The following is a 19,458-nucleotide window of genomic DNA, read 5'->3' on the forward strand; positions in this document are numbered from 1 at the left end:
GTGTGAAGTGATATCTCATTGTGGCTTCGATTTGCATTTCCCTGATGATCTGCAATACTGAGCATCTTTTCATGTGCCTGATGGCCATCTGCATTTCCTCTTTGGAAATATGTTTATTCAGTTCTTTTGCCCATTTTTTAATTGGGTTGTTTATTTTTTGATGTTGAGTTGTGTGAGCTGTTTATATATGTTGGATGTTAATCTTTCATCAGTCATATCATTTGCAAATATCTTGTCCCATTCAGTAGGTTGTCTTTTCATTTTGTTGATGGTTTCCTGTGATGTGCAAAAGCTTTTAAGCTTAATTAGGTCCCATTTGTTTATTTTTGCTTTTATTTCCTTTGCTTTAGGAGATGGATCCAAAAAAATATTGCTGCAATTTATGTCAGAGACTGTTCTGCCTACGTTTTCCTCTAGGAATTTTATAGTATACGGTCTTACATTTAGATCTTTAATCCATTTTAAGTTTATTTTTGTGTGTGGTGTTAGAGAATGTTCTAATTTCATTCTTTTACATCTAGCTGTCCAGTTTCCCCAGCACTGCTGAGAACTGTCTTTTCTCCATTGTATAGTTTTGCCTCCTTTGTCATAGATTAATTGACCATAAGTCTGTGGGTTTATTTCTGGGCTCTCTTTTCTGTTCCATTGATCTCTGTGTGTCTGTTTTTGTACCAGTGCTATACTGTTTTGATGACTGTAGCTTTGTAGGATAGTCTGAAGTCAGGTAGAGTGATTCCTCCAGCTCTGTTTTTCTTTCTAAAGAATGTTTTGGGGGCTTCCCTGGTGGCGCAGTGGTTGAGAGTCCGCCTGCCAATGCATGGGACACGGGTTCGTGCCCCGGTCCGGGAAGATCCCACATGCCGTGGAGTGGCTGGGCCCGTGAGCCATGGCCGCTGAGCCTGTGCGTCCGGAGCCTGTGCTCCTCAGCAGGAGAGGCCACAACAGTGAGAGGCCCACGTACCGCAAAAAAAAAAAAAAAAAAAAAAAAGTTTTGGGTATTTGGGGTCTTTTGTGTCTCCATACAAATTTTAAAATTATTTATTCTAGTTCTGTGAAAAATGCCATTGGTATTTTGATAGGGATTGCATTGAATCTGTAGATTGCCTTGGGTAGTATAGTCATTTTAACAGTATTAATTCTTCCAGTCCAAGAACCTGGTATATCTTTTCATCTGTTTGTCATCTTCATTTTGTCTCATCAGTGTTTTATTGTTTTCTGAATACAAATCTTTTACCTCCTTAGGTAACTTTACTCCTAGGTATTTTATTTTTTGATTTCATAATAATTAAGTATTGTATGAGTAACTTTTCTTCCTTATGTAACGCGGACTTTGTGAGATAAAAGAAATCATTATTTTTTCCTTTTTCTTTTTCCTGTTTTATTGAAATATAGTTGACATATAGCACTGTAACAATGTAAGGTGTACAGCAAAATGACTTGACTTACATAATAATGAAATTATTATCACATTAGATTTGGTTAACATCCATCATCTCATGTAGATGGAAAAAAAAGAGAAAGAAAAAGTATCTTTTCCTTCTGATGAGAACTCTTAGGATCTACCTTCTTAACAGCTTTCAAGTAATACCATACAGCAATGCTAACTGTAGTACATTACATTCTGAGTACTTATTTATTGTATAATTAAAAGAAATTACTGAAAGAGTTGGAGTACTACAGAAAATATCATAGTGTTAACTGAACTCGGGTTTGGCTGCTCACTGCTTGAAAGCCAATACTTGAGAGACGAGTGCTTGTAGGAATGGAAAGATTGCTTTATTCTGGAGGCCAGCAACCTGGGAAGAATGCAGATTCGTGTCCCACAACCACCTCCAAATATTCTGCTCGGCCATGAAAGTTTTTAAAGGGAGAAAGGGGAAGTAATCTCAGTCTGTCATTGAGGCAGGAGTCACATTCTTCACCATCTCCCACTGCATGTGAGTTTGTCGACTCCTAGTGATCTTTCTTTAGATGCTTTCTTTTTCACACAGTTTGCTCATGAGATTCCTGAAGGGGAAGCTGGGAAAAAGAGCTTATCATCTCTTAATTACTTATTCTTCATTTCTTCTTAAATCTAAGAAAAGTATCAACAGGTTAGGCGAGGCATTGGGTGATCAAAAGATTTGAAAGATGTGCTTGGGCTGGAGGCTAGTTAAAATATAGCTTTGCTAAAGTGGCAATACAAAAGGGGTCCCCTGCAGAGAGCTGCTTCCTGCAAAGGGTTGCTTCCTGCAAAGAGCTGCCTACAAATCCCCACTGTCAGACATCATTCCATTTCTATGGGATTATGGGTGAAGGTCTGTCTTCTGTAACTTCTTCATGCTGACATAGGGTGTGCTGTATTCTTAGAGTAGAAGATGTCAACATGGGTCTGTAGCATCTCTTTGCTGGCAATTTTAGTTGCCCACTTACATATACGGGTAGAACAAGCTACAATTATTTTGAAGCCCACAAAGATACAGATGATTAAGAGCAATAGTGTTATTCCCATTCTCTTGAGGCTGGTTCTTGGAATTGTGCTAGCCATAGATTCAGTACATCTCAAGATGGAGCAGCTTATGTCATGGTCACAGTCTGGTCATCATGCAGTTAGCTCTTCCCCTCTGGTGGCAGTTATAGTATCTGTACAACTCAGGAATGTACATCAGACACTGAAAGGTTCTGTGACTCTATTGTCCTAATTATTAATTTCTTGGGCCTGCTCTTTGTGACTGAGGGAGTCCTGGGAGACTTAAGCTTTTTTATATACAAGAGGAGCCTTTGTACTTGGGTGGGAGCCCACAAGGTTCTGCTTGGTTTCAATAGGTGTTCAACACCTATTTATTATTTAGTTCATTCATTCTGAAATGACTAGGTAAATTCAAAGGAATGAAAAAAGCACCTGGAGACATAATTTCTGGTAAGCACAAATTGTATAAATAATTGAGTCAGTATTTCTCCATATTTTACTTGAATTCGTATCACCTGAGGTGCCTGTTAAAACAGACGATTCTTGGGCTCTAACCCAAGAAGTTGGAATTAGTAAATCTGAGGTGATGCCTACAAATATGAATTTTTACAAGTGTTGTAGGAGATTTTTTAAAATTTCAGCTTTATTGAGGTGTATTTGACATATAAAATTGTTAAGATATTTAAAGTGTACATCATGGTATATATACATATGCATTGTAAAACGATTCCCTCTATCTAGTTTATTAACACATCCATCACCTCACATATTTTTCTTTTTTTTTTCTTTTTGGTGAGAACATTTAAGTTTTACTCTCTTAGCAAATTTCAATAATAGACTACAGTATTATCAGTTATAGTCACCATGTTTTACATTAGCTCCTTAGACCTTATTCATCTTATAACAGATCCAGCAGATTCTTATACAAGTGATCCACATTCTCCAAATTATTCTTCTGCAAGTTGAATTCTGACAGTCAAGCCTATATGATTTTTTGAAACACTACTCCTACAGCCCAGCTTTAATGGCTATAAAACTTCCACTCTTTTTAAAGGTATATATGACTATTATAAGAATGCTTTGATTGTTTTTTTGAAGTTTGAAGACTAAACATTTGTTTTACATATTATATGCTTACCTGATTAGAAGTTTGAGGACGTCATGATCTGGTTAAAATTCCTTTTATTCCTAGAAATCCTTTTCTCAATAACTGGCTTCAGTCCCTCCTTTGCTGAGTGCCCTCAAAACAGTTAAATACCCAATTTACAGGTTATCAGTTTCTGTGTTTCCCTCTTTGGTTTTAGGTATTCTTGTTTTATTTTCAGATGTCTGGTAGTCCTTAACCTAAGGGTGCAGGCCATAGGGTATGATTTCAGGAACTCAATGAGGTGTCTTGAAGATTCCAACATCTAAAGGAAAAACGAAAACATTTCTGTTTTCCACTAATGCCTTGATCTTTATTAAAATACAGACAAACACCTCTTAGGATAGTAACTTATTCATTCGTTCATTCATTCATTCATTTAACAACTTTTTATTGAATACCTGCTACAGCAAGACCATAGTAGAATGGAGTGAGGGAAGGAGTATCTCAGATGTCGTTAATAGACACTGAAGGGGCTTTGCTGGTGGTGCAGTTGTTGAGAGTCCGCCTGCCAATGCAGGGGACACGGGTTCGTGCCCCGGTCCAGGAAGATTCCACATGCCGCAGAGCGGCTGGGCCCGTGAGCCATGGCCGCCGGGCCTGCGCGTCTGGAGCCTGTGCTCCACAAATGGGAGAGGCCACAACAGTGAGAGGCCCGCGTACCGCAAATAAATAAATAAATAAATAGAAACTGAAGGAATTGAAAGGAACACAGTTGAAGAACAGAAACTTTGAGCCACTGAAAATGAGTTTTTAAATATGAAGCCATCTCTAGGCTTAAGCTATGATAGAACACTTATGCTTTGGAGACCATAATATTGTCCAAAACCTAGTGTCCTAAAACAAGTGAATGTTTAAAAATTGTATTTCTCTGATTATCTTTACCAGGATATAAATGCATCTGCAAAATTCTGCATCATTTTTCCTTTATTTTACTTTTAAAACTGTGAAGATATTCATTATATTGATAAGATTTCATGATATTTTAAAACAGTTTTATTCAGGTATAATTTACATATCATAAAGTTCACTCATTTTAATTGTACAGTTCAATTTTTTTATTGAGTTGTAAAGGTTCTTTATATATTATGAATACAGGTCTCCAGATATAGGTTCTCCTATTTATGATTTGCAAATATTTTTCCCATCCTGTGGATTCTTTTCACTTTCTTGAAAGTATTATTTGCAGCACAAGAGTTTAAATTTTGAAGTAATCTAATTTATCTGTATTTTCCTTTGTCTTTGGTACCATGATATTTTAATATTAGATAAATAATTTATGCCTCTACTGAAGGAAAAACATGCTTGATTTGCTTGACTTCTTAATGTAACTTAACTCACTGATGTTTTCCGAATTTTCACTTCCAGCTCATTTCTGAGAAATAATCAAGGAACTCTACTCATTTTTAAAATTTTCAGGAATAATGGAAGAACAGATGAATGATTAGTTCTTGGCAGAATGAAATAAGCTTCTTTGTTCCTAGAAATATCCAGTAGAGTATGGATCTCTGACTAGTATAACTAAAAACATATTCTTTCCCAGACTTAAAAAAAAAATACGTGTAAGATAACATCTCTGTGTGTCTGTGCCTGTGTGTTAGGTGCATCTGTGTCTGTGAGCACATGCCTCTGTGTGTACATATGTACCTGTATATATCAATATGTCTTTGTACATCTCTTTGTGCATGTGTATGTATAAGATACTTACTCTTTTGTATGCCAGTTCCTAATTGGACATTGTGGCTTAGGTATTGGAGTGCAGAAAATAAAGGAAACAAATAAGATTTTTCTGTTTTCATTCTCCATCTGCTCTTTAAAATCCTAGGTTTGCTAAAGGGTGGGAAGAAGAGAGCTGGAAAATGGAAAGAGTTTAAAGGAGACCCTGCTGAATTTGCAAACACTAGGCCAGGGCCAAGGCCACTTACATAGCAACTGAGGTATATTATATACCTCATATCACTAGACTCCCTTTCTAGACAACTAAGCAAATATTAGAGTTTCCAGTGGCCTACTCCAATTGTAATAATAAGATGCAGGTTTCATTTTATGGTACAAAAATAGTATAATAAGGCAAGGCTTAATTTCAGAACTTTTAGAACCTGAATTTTAGGCTACTTTAAAAATTCAATATAAGAAAAACATCAGGAAAAATGCTTTTATGCTTCAAAAGTTAACAACTATGTCTCTTGAAAAATTTTAGTGTTTCTAACAAGTCTGGTTCGGATAGCATGACATCAAAGTGGATTCACTATATTTAAGAAATCATACATTACTGTGGTGTTAGCAAAGGATGTATGTCTGGTCCTTTATTCCAGGGATCAAAGTGGAAAGACTTGTAGTTTGTTATCTTAAACTCTTCTTTTTATGTCCAGATAAGCTTTCAAAGCCTTGTTAAATCAAGTAGCCATTGGTGTTTATGTAAATTGTAATCCAAATTTATTAAGGCTCTTGGTATAACTAAAGTTTTTGACAGAAGTAGATAAAGTAGGAATCATTTGTATTCTGATTGTATTTTTAAACCTTTTCAGTTTTTTTCCCCTACACTTACTGAGGCTCTCCTATATCCTATCAAGACTTTCATTAAATTTTATATATCTGTTTATCTACAAATATATAATTGCCATGAAAAGGAAAGGAGTGTGACTTTTGATATCTGAAAAATGAGTAGAATTTAGTGGGTGGAGAGAGGTAAGTGTTGGAGGTGGAGAGTAGATGCTCATGGAAGAGGCCTTGTAGCAGAAGGGACCATAGGAAGAATGAAGAGAGTCAGTATGGCTAGAGCTCAAAGAGTTAGTAGGTGATGAGGCAGGGACTAGACTATGTAGAACCTTAGCAACGTGTTGATAAGGGTAAGAACACTAAGAAACTATTTAAGAGTATTAAGCAAGGGTAAAAAGATTAGATTTGTGTTTTTAAAAGATCCCCGTGACTCCACACCAGTGTAGAAAACAAATCAGAGGGTTGGAAGAGAAAATGGAAATGTGGGTCAACCAGAGAGTAAGGCCATTGCAGTAGTTCCTCCAGGAGATGCAGTTGATTGGGTTAATAATGAGGAAAATGGGCAAATTAGAGAAATATTTAGAAGGTAAAATCAAAGGAAAATGGTGATGGATTGAATAGTGGGGGTTGATAGAGAGGTGGTATGAGGATGATTTCCTGAGTTTCTAGGGCTTGTGGAAATAGGGGAACTGTAGTGCTGTGTACTCGGATAGGGAATGCTGTAAGAGGATCTTTCGGGGAGGACGTTAGGGGGACTCATGAGTTTGGTTTGACACATTGTTTGAGGCACTTTTGAGACATCCATGTTATAAGGGTAAATTGACTTGACTGTGGAAGATATGGGTCTGGAGCTTAGAGATCTGGGCTACAGCTAGAGATATCACAGTCATTTGCATATAGAGTATCTAGTGCGAAAGAAAGTGTAGATAAGAAGAGAAGAGGGCCCATAATTAAGTCTTGAGGAACTCCAACAATTATCACCAGCTAAAGGGGATTGAACCTGTAAAGAAGATTGACGAGTAGCCAAAGAGATGGGAAGAAAATCAGGAAAGCTAAGGGGAGACAGTTTGAAGGAGAGCATGATCAACAGTGTTGGATGCTGCTGAAAAATGACAAGTAAAATGAACAAGGAATTTGGTTTTAGCAACATGGAAGTTTTTCTTGATTTTAGCAAGAGAAGTTTCTACGGAATGATGGAACAGAAGCCAGATTGGGGTGAGTTAAGGAGTAAATGGAAGGAAGGAAAATAGAAATGGCTATATAAACTTCAAAAAGAAGCCAGATAGGCTGTAGCTGGAGGAAGATGAGGGATAAGGAAATTTTACATTTAAGATAGGAAGAACATTAGTATTTTTAAAACTTGTGGATAGAAGAGAAATAATATATAGGGTAAAATTCCCCAGAGGGTGGATATATATTAGAGGAAAAGAGGGGGTATAGGTAAGTACATGTCAAAGGAATGGCTTTAACAGATTTATACCTTATTTATTGTAACAAGTGGGAAGGAGGAGAGAATGAATGCAGATGTATGAAAGTTTGCTAGCAAGATACTGAGGGATCTCTGCTTAGAGAAGCTTTTTTTACTTTTTCTCCCTAAGAAAGAGGTGAAGTCATTTGCCGAAAGTGAAGAGAAATGTAGCTGAGGTTTAAGGCAAAAGAAAGCTAGGAGGTTTGAGGATTTTGGAGAGGGTTTGACATAGTTGTGGTACTTGGGAAAATTAATTAAACAGAGAAATGTCATAAAAGTGATGGCAGTGATAAAAGCCTATTTGAAATTGGTGATTACGAATTTATGATGCAACCTATCTACCTTGTCAAATGACTTTCTCCAGCAGCTTTGGCTACTTGAGTACAAAACTGAGAGTTCCTTAAGTGGATTAGGGTAGAGAGGGAAAGGGAGTAAGTAAGCAGTGGTATGCTGGTAAATGTTTAACAACCAGTTCTTAAAAAAAAAAAAAAAGTCTGATTTGTTTGTAATTTTTGCTGATATCCATGGTTTAAAAACCCTCTCTGTGGCCAGTTTCAGAGTATCAACCTGACATTACTGAATGCGGAATTGAAAAGAGATGAGGAATAGCAAACCTTTTCCACCACTCGGATATGATAGACATTTATACCTCAAAAGCATAGATAGTAGTAAAATGTAAAATAAAATTAAAAATGTAAAATAATTAGGAAGTGATGCCTTTTGAGTAATCGTTACCTATATTTTAAATATACTTAATTTGTAAGTTTATTTAAGTTAAATTTTAATGATCACTGTTTAATAATCAGTGCTATTTAACAAATAATCCTTAAAATGTAACAATAATCTCTAAACATTAGCCAGCTCCATCACTCAGGTACGGTAGAATGTGGTAAGTGATATTATGGAATGGTGCACAGAATGCTGTCATACAAAGGGAGTAGCATCTAACGAGGTTATAGAGGTCCAGAAAGGTTTCCTGGATTTGATGATGCTTGAGCTGAGACTTGTAGAATGAGTAAGAGCTAACCAGATAAGAGATGGGTGATGGGAAGGAGGATTAGCATATGTGAAGGCATGGAAATTTAATATAGTTGTACATTCAGAAATAAAATGTTTTTCATTTGTGAGACATTGGAGCAGGAGAGAAATAAGTTATCTACCTTCCTTAGGATATTTTACATAGAGATGGAAGTACAAAAGATTCAGAACATTTCCAAATGGAATGTTTTGATTGCAAAGGAATTATTAGGAGTTATTGAAGCTTGCCTGAGAAAAATAATGCATACAAAAGAAGTGTGTTTACCTAATGTATATCGGTAGCATCTAACAAAATGTAACAATTTCCAGAATTCAGATACATTTTAGAGTACAGCCAAAAACTGGTATATAAGATAATCAGAGAAAATAAATTTTTAGACTCCAATGTTAACTAGACTATGTCTTCATTTCATTATGGAAGAAAATTAACATCTCTTGCTCTAAAAATTTATGGTGACTCAGAATTTGTAAAGGCATTCACATCATCAAACAAAACCTTAAGGTTTTATACTATATGGATGGTGGCTGTGTCACTTTTTTCCATTTGACTACTGTGCTGTTTACTTATTATGGAGAAAGTTGGTGACTTCTCTTTTAATTTTGTTTTCCAATTTGTTCTGCTCTTGTGTGTGCTCTTTACCCCTAGCTACAAGACATTTTTACCAAAATGTGTTCGAGCAAAGATCCAAGACTATCATATTTTGACAAGGAAGCGAATAAGGTACAGATTTCGCAGATTTATTGAGCAATTCAGCCATTGCAAAGCCACTGCCAGAAACTTGAAACTTAAGTATCTTATAAATCTGGAAACTCTTCAGTCTGCCTTCTACACAGAGCAATTTGAAGTAAAAGAACCTGGAAGAGGTCCTTCAGGTGAGGAGATTTTTGCAACCATTATAATAACTGGAAACGGTGGAATTCAGTGGTCAAGAGGGAAACATAAAGAAAGTGAGACACTGACAGAACAGGTAATCCTCAATGATATGTTCTCATTCTTTGTTAATTTAAGTAGAATGGCAGTAGAAGCAAAGTACTTTTAGTCATTTGAAACATGGTCTTGCACTTCTCTTCTCCCATTGATACAAATGGAAGTTTTTAATAACGTGATGCCAACAAGGTCATACCCTATTGTTCTTTTCCCATTGTTCTTAAATGGCATTTTATTTAATTTTTTATGACTAAATAATTAGTAATGGTGTTCTTGTAGTTTCACTCTTGAATTCTAAGAGTGATGTTTAAGGTAGTTTTGCTTCCTTTTTTCCTTTTACTATTATTGATAGTATGAAGCACAATCATGAAATTTAATTAGTTCAAAAAGATTAATTTTCATTGATTTTATGATGTATACTTGTTAAATAATTTAGTTTTTGTTTGCATTACAAATTTTAAGTTTGTTCATATCTATGTGGTTCTTAGGATGTTATCTGATATATATATATTTTTTATCTTCATTCTTTGGTAAACTCAATTTTCTGGCAATGGTTTCTATTAATGTTGATTGGATTGAAGGGTACTATAGCACTCTTTAGATTCCTGGCACCCTTTAATGCTCTCATTTTTAAGTGAAAGCAAGATACAGTGTAGTTTTAGGGTTACATTATTGGGGGAGAGAATCCCATTTAATGCTTAATCTATTGGTATCAATATTTTTTAAAAAGAATTTGGAATGAAATCTCCTTCATAAGAGTCTTGTTTTAAAATGGCTCCATAAATTCTACCTGTTTTTAATATCAACTGCTCTTAATTACAGGATTTACAGTTATATTGTGATTTTCCTGATATTATTGATGTCAGTATTAAACAAGCAAACCAAGAAGGCTCAAATGAAAGCAGAATTGTAACTATTCATAAGCAAGATGGTAAAAGTCTAGTAAGTTTGCTTTATCATTAATAATGGTTATGTCTTACAGTTGTCAGAAATAAGTATTTCAGAATCTTAATACCAAAGTTACTTTCTTGTAGGGATGTTGATTATAGTTTTAAATAGAGCTGTAAACATAAACAACAATTTAGTAAGCTTTTTGATTACATCTATCTTTTTGTATCACTACCAACACTATCTTCCCGTAGACTATCTTGTACATTAATGTATTTTTCAGTCATTTTCATAATTAGAAAAAGCACCAGTTACCTCCTGCCCTCTCCTCCCCCACCCCCAGCCTCAATTGTGCTAGTTCCCTGTTGTAATGCTCATTCCTCACTACAGTCAACCCTCTGTATCTGTGGGTTCCATATCCACAGATTCAACCAACCGCAGATTGAAAATATTCAGGAAAAAAAATTCCAGAAAGTTCCAAAAAGCAAAACTTGAATTTACTATGTACAGGCAACTATTTGCATAGCATTTACATTGAACTTACAACTATTCATATAGCATTTACATTATATTAGGTATTATAAGTAATCTAGAGATGATTTAAAGTATATGGGAGGATGTAAGTAGGTTTTATGCAGATAATATGTCATTTTATATAAGAGACTTAAGGATCCACGGATTTCGGTATCTGTGGAGGGAGAGATAGATACAGAGGGATGGAGGAACAACTGTATAATCTTTTTTACCAATAGAGATGTACGTAATTCTGGTCATACCACCTCTTTATATAACAAAATGTAAACCAATCCCAAGTGATCCCTACCCAAACTGTGAGACATGTTTGACTCTAAAAGATTAACCCCTTCTCTTTTTTAAAATAGCTTCAGAGGGAATTCCCTGGCAGTCCATGGTTAGGACTCTGTGCTTCCACTGCAGGGGGCATGGGTTCAATACCTGGTTGGGGAACTAAGATGCCCCATGCTGCATGGCGTAGCCAAAAAAAAATAATAAAATAAAACAGAATAGCTTCAGACACCCCACTTACTTTAATTGAAAGGGAAGAAATGAATTCCTTTATACTCTGCTCTTAAATTGCTTATTTTTCTGGCTCTGTTTTCTTTCTAACTCAGATATTTCTTGTACTTGGGGCTTAAACGTCATATTAATGTTATTTGTTTATTTAACTTAAGTATCTACGTGACTTACCTACCAGGCCATTTCAGGGTTTTATGACCAAAATTATAAAACTTGCAACTCACTTTCGTCAGCATGCCTTCCTTTTCTTAGGTATTAATCCTTTGTTGTACAGGTTTGCAGTTTGCCAAGTCTTTTAACATTGTTTATGGTATCTTTTATAGTACCTATTTTTATGGCCTATTTGTGTTAGCTAGATACCTTTTGTAGTTCAGATACCTCCCACAGTTCTCTCCTTATTATAATTTTTGATATAAGTCCATACTCTGTGTTCTCATTGTGACTAAATATTGCTGAGCCAAGCATTATATCGTGATCACATGTCCATTCTTGTACATACAACTTTTTGTTTTTCTGGGAGTTGATCATACCTTCAACTTTTTTCAGTATTTCTAATTAATACAAACTTTTATATCAGATTAGATAGATTTATAATTAAGATGACTAGCACATTTGTCTAATAGGTGTATTGGAAAATACAATAAAATTATGGGTGTAGAGTGAACTATAACTAGAAAGGCATGATAAACTCATATTTGAGAGGGCCTTAAATATCGGACACAAGAATCTGTAATTCTCTTTGGGTAATTGGGAGCCTTAAAAGACATTTGAGCAATTTAGAAGAAACCAATTTAGAAGAATTATCTAACAACATGGAGTGAAAATAATTTTCTTCTTTTTCTTTTCTCCTCTTAGGAAATTGAACTTATGTCATTAAGAGAAGCTTTGTCTTTTGTGTCATTAATTGATGGATATTACAGGTTAACTGCAGATGCACATCATTATCTTTGTAAAGAAGTAGCACCTCCAATGGTGCTTGAAAATATACAAAGCAACTGTCATGGCCCAATTTCGTGAGTAATACAGACTTTAAAAGTAAAATTTTTTTAAAGTAAATGAGGTATTTACATAGAAGAGTTTACACAACAGAATGATATACCTAGGTTTAGGAAGTTTAGGAAAGAAATATTATCTTAATCTGACAGAAATTGTTTTTCTTTTAATGAAAGCCTATTTCCAATCAGACTACATAATAATTAGAATTATTTAGAATATAACTTACCATCTGTATCCCAATCTATAATACTAACTTGCTGTATAAGTTTGATATTTAGTTCCCTAGGTGTGTTTAATTAATTCTTCGGTGTTAATTTTTTTTAAAACCTTCCAATTTATGTTTCATTAATTTGGAAATACTGCAGAGGAGCCACAGTGCAAAATTTGATAATCATCATTATTTTTGGATAATCCATCTCCTTCTACTGAAAGCTTTGAACACAAAATGTATATGATGTCCATATTTCTAGACTAGTTCTGTGCAGTATGTCCCACAGTGATGAAAATGAAAATGTTCTATATCTGTGCTGTTTAATAATTGCTGCTAGCCACATGTGGCTATTTAGTATTTAAAATGTGGCTAGTGCAACTAAGGAACTGAATTTTTAATTTAATTTAATTTTAATAACTTTACATTTACAGTTGACCCTTAAACAACACAAGGTGTTAATCCACATATAATTTATAGTCCATCCTCTGTATCAGTGGTTCCTCTGCATCCTTGGATTCAAACAACCACAGACTGTGCAGTACTGTAATATTTACTATTGAAAAATATCTGCGAATAAGTGGACCCTTGCAGTTCAAACCCACGTTGTTCAAGGGTCAACTGTAAATAGCTTCATGTGGCTACTAGCTACCGTGTTGATACACACAGTTGTAAACCTTTACTTTAACACTGATAAAGCCAGCTATCATGCACAACATCTATTTACCCCAAGTCCTAGTTATCTTTCAGCCAGGATGTGCTTTATGATTGGCACCAGGTCTGAAGGACTTGAGCAGAAGAAACAATCTGGGATTTTGAGCATACGTTTTTTACCTTAACCTATCCTTAACTATTTGAGAAATCATGTCCTGACTGGTATTTAAGACTGATTTGGCCTATACCTAATGTCTGTTTAAGAAGTACGGTTGATATGAAAAAGTTGCACTACTTGAACATTCTATAATTTACATATTCAGTATTTTTTAAAATCCTACATCCATTCATTCATTATCCATTCATTCATTATCCATCCATCCATTCTTTCATTTATTTGTAGAACATTTACTGAGTACCTGATATGCACCAGGCACTGGTTTAGGTATGAGAAATACAGTAATAAGTGAAACAGATAACTCTTGCTTTCATGTAGATTGCATTTCTTTCAAGATGTGCAGCTTCAGTTAAACATGTAGCAAATTTTAAAAATTTGTAGTCTTTGTTGCTTGTCATGGGTCTTCTATTAGACTTTGGTATTATATTAAAGATGCACAAATTTTTATATTAGCAATTGCTGTGGTAGAAGAGACATGAGTGTTTTATGACATATTGTTTGTATAGTTTATGTTTTTTTTTTTGTGGTACACGGGCCTCTCACTGTTGTGGCCTCTCCCACTGTGGAGCACAGGCTCCGGACGCGCAGGCTCAGCGGCCATGGCTCACGGTCCCAGCCGCTCCGTGGCACGTGGGATCTTCCCGGACTGGGGCACGAACCCGTGTCCCCTGCATCAGCAGGCGGACTCTCAACCACTGCAACACCAGGGAAGCCCGAGATTATGGTTTTTAAAATACTAAATTTGAAATCAGAAGGCAGAAAATTCATATGAATGAATTGTTCTTTGTGATTTTGTATGTCTTATAATACCTTTTGTTTTTAAAGCAATATAATTGCCCCTTGAATCGGTTTGAATTTATTGCAAAATAGCTTGGTACTTTAATATTTTTCCTTGTAAGATTATTGATAAAAATATAAAGTAGAGGAGACTTCTAAAAATTCTGAGAGTTTTAGATTTGACTTTCGACTTTTAGATGACATTTTGGTCATAATGTCATGGTTCTTGCTACATTATCATGCAAATTACTTCTTTACCTTTAGAATGGATTTTGCCATCAGTAAACTGAAGAAAACTGGTAATCAGACTGGACTCTATGTACTTCGATGCAGTCCTAAGGACTTTAATAAATATTTTCTGACTTTTGCTGTTGAGGTTAGTATGTCACACTAATTAATGGTAACATCTTTATTTAGTGCATATAATTTCCCTTTTGTAATATCTACCATATTTCCTTTTTAATACTCAGAATGATGGCTTTGGATATGATGGCTTTGGATATGATAACTAGCAATTAAGTAAACTTAATTTACCTCAGCTATTCTTCATAAACAAGATATAATTTCTAGGACTTATGTTAAAAATTATTTGTAATATCTTACTATCTTCTGGAATTTGTTTTTTTGATGTTTGGGTGTTACCAGTTTGTTAACTTTCATCAAGTCTCTTGAAGTTTCTTTTTTCACAAAAATGCATATCTTTACCAAAACATGTAGAACTAAATAAATCAGAAGTAAACTTTCCTTTTACAGATAATGGTTATAGGATTAGAGTGAAATAGGGTAATAACAAAGAAAGAGACATTATTGCACTTTTAACTAGTGGTTTTCCAATATTAAGAATAATGATCTACAATGTATGTTTTAAATTTAAAACTGCAAGGAAATCTCACTGTTAATACAGATCATTTTGGATCTCAGCTAAGATTGTTTACTATCCAAAATTATCTAAAAAGATACTATCACTTATAAGGCAGTTTCATGGTATAAATCTTGAGAAACTTTGTAGCTGCTTACAAAATTTATCTTTTTAAAATTAGAGAATGTAAGGATTGTGTTTTTAATTTTTATAAAAAGCAGTCATCTTATATTTAGCATATGTAAAGTGGAGTAATTGTCCATAAATACAATACATAAAGTAGGTTGCTCCATGACTTTAATATTGTAAAATACTGATAATCTATCCTAATTTCACAGTATCTTTACTGTCATATATGACAGTCTATTATATTCAATTATCATATCAAAATGCATATATTTTTTATATTTACTGTATTTGCCCAGCATAATATGAGGGCTAAATATCAGGGAGTCTATGCTATAACTCTGCTTCAAGAAATTTATCTTTTGGAAAAACAAAAATAAAGTATACCAGAAAATACTAAATCGAGTATTGTTTATTACCCAGTATATCCAGTGTAAGCAAATATTGACAATAAGAGAAGGGATTACAATTATTAAGAAAGGTCCTTTGGAGTAGGAAGCACTTGAGACTGACTGGAGATAATGAGTCAATTTTGTAAAAATGGTTCTAAGTCAGTTGAATATGTTTATAAGAAGCAGTTCAAAAAATAGATGGTTGAGCAAGTTCATAATAGAGCACATAAGACAAACATTGAAAAACTGAAAAATATTAAAATTGCCATATTAGACATCATTAACAAATACAGTAGAGGCACAATAGGTAGTCACCTTTGCTTATGGAATGGGGTCAGAGTTAGGGAGGACTTCACAGAAAAAGTGGAAATTGAACTGAGTTTTAAGGATTGAATAAAAAGTACATTGCTCAAAAGGAAAGGATGTACATTCTGTAGAGAGACAGCATGTACAGTTATCAAGGCATGAAACGTCATGGCATTTGCTTGAAAAATTTTAGGTCACCTAATGTAGCTAGAGCATGGGTTGTATGTTGAGAGTGGCAGGAGTTGAGGTTGGGGATGGAGGCAGAAGCCAGCTTATGGAAGGCCTTATATGCTAAAATAGTTTTAGACTTTATTCTGTAAATGGTGGAATGCTGTTAAGGATGGTATTATTATTGTTTATTATTATTGCTTTCTTCCTTGCCTTTCAATAAAATAACTTTTAAGCCATTTCTGTAGGCTAGGCAGTTGTAATTAGATGCCTTTTTGAGGAACCAAACGCCTCTCTCACCTTATGCTGGTATTCATGGTTCAAATGTCTAAATGTTCTTTTGGTTGTTTTGTGATATCATTTTTGTCACAGTAATCACTATTATGACCGTTGAGATTTTTCCTTCCCTCTCTTTATAATTAAACTTACATAGAGAGAAAACGTCATTGAATATAAGCACTGTTTGATTACAAAAAATGAGAATGGAGAATACAACCTCACTGGTACTAAGAAGAACTTCAGTAATCTTAAAGATCTTTTGAATTGCTATCAGATGGAAACTGTTCGCTCAGACAGTATAATTTTCCAGTTTACTAAATGCTGTCCCCCAAAGCCAAAAGGTAAAATAGATTTCTAGTTATTTTTAAAATATTGGCCATGGATGGTGTATATGGTGGGAGCTATTTTCAGCATGTTGATTTCAAAAGAAATAGGAAAGAGGAAGCTCCAAAAACAAATTAATTTTTTCCTGGTATGTTGTACAGGCATCCTCTAATAGAATTGTTCAGTTTGGTTTGTGTTTTCTAGAAGTGACTTAAAGTTTTGTAATTCTAAAATGTACTTAAAAAAAATAATTTCATGGTATCAATAAGTCACTTATTTATTGAACTGAAAGACCTCAGTACCAAATTCTCATATGTTATTCTAAGTAAAAACTTTCAGATTCTTTTAGAATTTTAATTTCTTTTAAATTATCTTTTAAAATAAAAATAGTAAGGTTGGAAATCCTTTAAAGTAACAGGCATATTAAAATTATTATTAAAGTTCCTGAAAAGTTATACTAGTTAAGGAAGGGATTATAATTTTGAATATATAAAATAAGTGGTTAGAGTACATCAAAGTTCAATGAATAAACTCCTAAAATAATTTTCTATGAAAAAAAATGAACAATAAGAGGCTGTTAAGCATTTCTTGTACATAGAACACATTTTATTTTATCCCTTTGGAGCAATTTATATCCTCAGTGTGTTTTGATTTTATATATATATATATTTTTTCATTCATTCTGTCCTTTTTTTTAAACAGATAAATCAAACCTTCTAGTCTTCAGAACCAATGGTATTTCTGATGTACCAACCTCACCAACATTACAGAGGCATAATAATGTGAACCAAATGGTGTTCCACAAAATCAGAAATGAAGATCTGATATTTGTAAGTCATTAGATGCTGATTATTGTCTTTTTGTCTTTTTAAAACAACAACTGTTTTCTTCATTTTCTAACCCACATTACATTCATATGACATTTGGAACTCTTTTATTATAACCTATGTTATAAAAATTTTATAGCAGTTCACATATTTTTATTTCTTGTGAAAATGTGATACCGAACTTAAGTTAATTATTTTAAGAATGGAATTGTATTCTCTTTTCAGGAATTAAAAAAATTTTTAATAAATTAAAAATTAAAAGTCTTCCTCTAAAAAAGTATCTTAATTCTCAAGTTCTCAAGAAAGTAAGGGAAGTTCAAGGAAGGTACTGAAAACAAAGTAGTACATAAGAGATGATGTTTGGCCACAGAACATTTTGGGGGATCAGGATTACCAGGACCCTCACGTAAATACATCCTCAGTGAAAAATATTTGGATTGTGAAAAATTCACCTGCTAGCAAAAAGAGAAGAGTGTTGTATGTTTTAGTTGAGCTCTTAGTTATGAAAAAGTCTGTCCTGAGAATTTGTAATTATAAACGTTTGAGTTTGGGTTTCTTTATATCACCTGCATGGTTTGAGAAACCCTAAGCCAATAAATTAAATTAACAAGTGGTATTCCCCGAGTAACACCCTGTGGTGGTTGGCAGAGCAAATATAAAATCTTTTTGGAAGAATATACTCTTAATCTAGGCCACCGAAGATTCCCAGTTAAAATGACTACAAACATGAGCTTTTAATTGAAAATTTTAAAACATACAGAGAAATAATTCCGGATTAAGCAAGAGTCAGAAGACCGACAAATATCAAATTATACTTCAAGAGCTTCATATAACAGACTTTTCAGATAGAGATTATAAAATACATATATATATATATATATATATATGTGTGTGTGTGTGTGTATGTGTGTGTGTGTGTGTATATATATATATATATATATATATGTTTAAAAATAAAAAAGGAGTTGAAAACATGGGAAAAACCAAGACATCAAAACAGCCCAAAAAGATTTGGTGGGGGGGGGGAAGTATAGAAATGAAAAATACACTCATTGACATTAAAAAAATGAACAAATTAAAAAGCAGTTACTCATAGTTGAAGAGAAAACTAGTGAATTGAAAGTTAGATCTGAAAATTATTCAAAGGCAGCAGAGAGGGAGAAAGAAATGGAAGTTATGAAACAGAACTTAAGGGACATGGAGAGTAGAATGAGCAAAACCAACTAATGTCTGAGTTCCTTAAGGAGACAATAGATAGAATTATCCAGAATTATAAAGATATGAATCCTTATGTGAGTAACAAGAAGCAGAGAGTTGCCAGGTAACCTGACTAACGTTACAAAACTAATAATAATAGATTGCAGGCAGCCCTGCTTCAGAGTGCAGTCTTTCAACAATTATTCTGTAAAGATATGCAAGAAGTACTAGTGGATTTTTTAAGACTGTTTGTCATTGAACATATTTCCTTATTCCCACTTCTTTCTCCATCTTTATTCATTCTTTCTTTCCATTTTTTCTGTTAAAGCATGAAAGCCTTGGCCAAGGAACTTTTACCAAAATTTTTAAAGGTGTAAGAAGAGAAGTAGGAGACTATGGTCAACTGCATGAAACAGAAGTTCTTTTAAAAGTTCTGGATAAAGCACATAGAAACTATTCAGAGGTTTGTATATTCCTTTTGTAGTTCATGTAGTTTATGATATTTAAAGATATGCTCTCATATGTACACAACACATTCATGTATGCAGCTTTTCAAAATTGTAATTTTTATAAGTATATATGTCAAGAACCTTTCTGAGGATGTATTCTGGTGGGTCTAAAAAAATATGGAATTTTTTCATAATAACTAATTTCCAAACTAAATATTAAGCATTGTGTTATGTGTATTATTACATCTTTGTATATACTAAAGCAGTGG

General features: G+C 34.0%; 1 protein-coding gene across 4 annotated transcripts in view; it reads left to right on the forward strand.

The window, feature by feature from the left end:
- The window catches only part of JAK2 (Janus kinase 2), a 161,472-nt gene that overhangs the window by 113,721 nt on the left and 28,293 nt on the right, over nt 1-19,458 (forward strand). For all 4 annotated transcript variants that reach the window (XM_027105794.1, XM_027105795.1, XM_027105796.1 and 1 more), the window contains 7 exons: nt 9,245-9,566; nt 10,349-10,468; nt 12,305-12,462; nt 14,527-14,638; nt 16,547-16,733; nt 17,419-17,546; nt 19,069-19,203. In XM_027105794.1, the coding sequence (XP_026961595.1) occupies nt 9,245-9,566; nt 10,349-10,468; nt 12,305-12,462; nt 14,527-14,638; nt 16,547-16,733; nt 17,419-17,546; nt 19,069-19,203 (1,162 nt within the window). The remainder of the gene's footprint in view (nt 1-9,244; nt 9,567-10,348; nt 10,469-12,304; nt 12,463-14,526; nt 14,639-16,546; nt 16,734-17,418; nt 17,547-19,068; nt 19,204-19,458) is intronic.

This window comes from Aethalodelphis obliquidens, unplaced genomic scaffold (genome assembly GCF_003676395.1).
Source record: "Aethalodelphis obliquidens isolate GAN/ISIS:26980383/991018 unplaced genomic scaffold, ASM367639v1 scaffold7, whole genome shotgun sequence".
Lineage (NCBI taxonomy): Eukaryota > Metazoa > Chordata > Mammalia > Artiodactyla > Delphinidae > Aethalodelphis > Aethalodelphis obliquidens.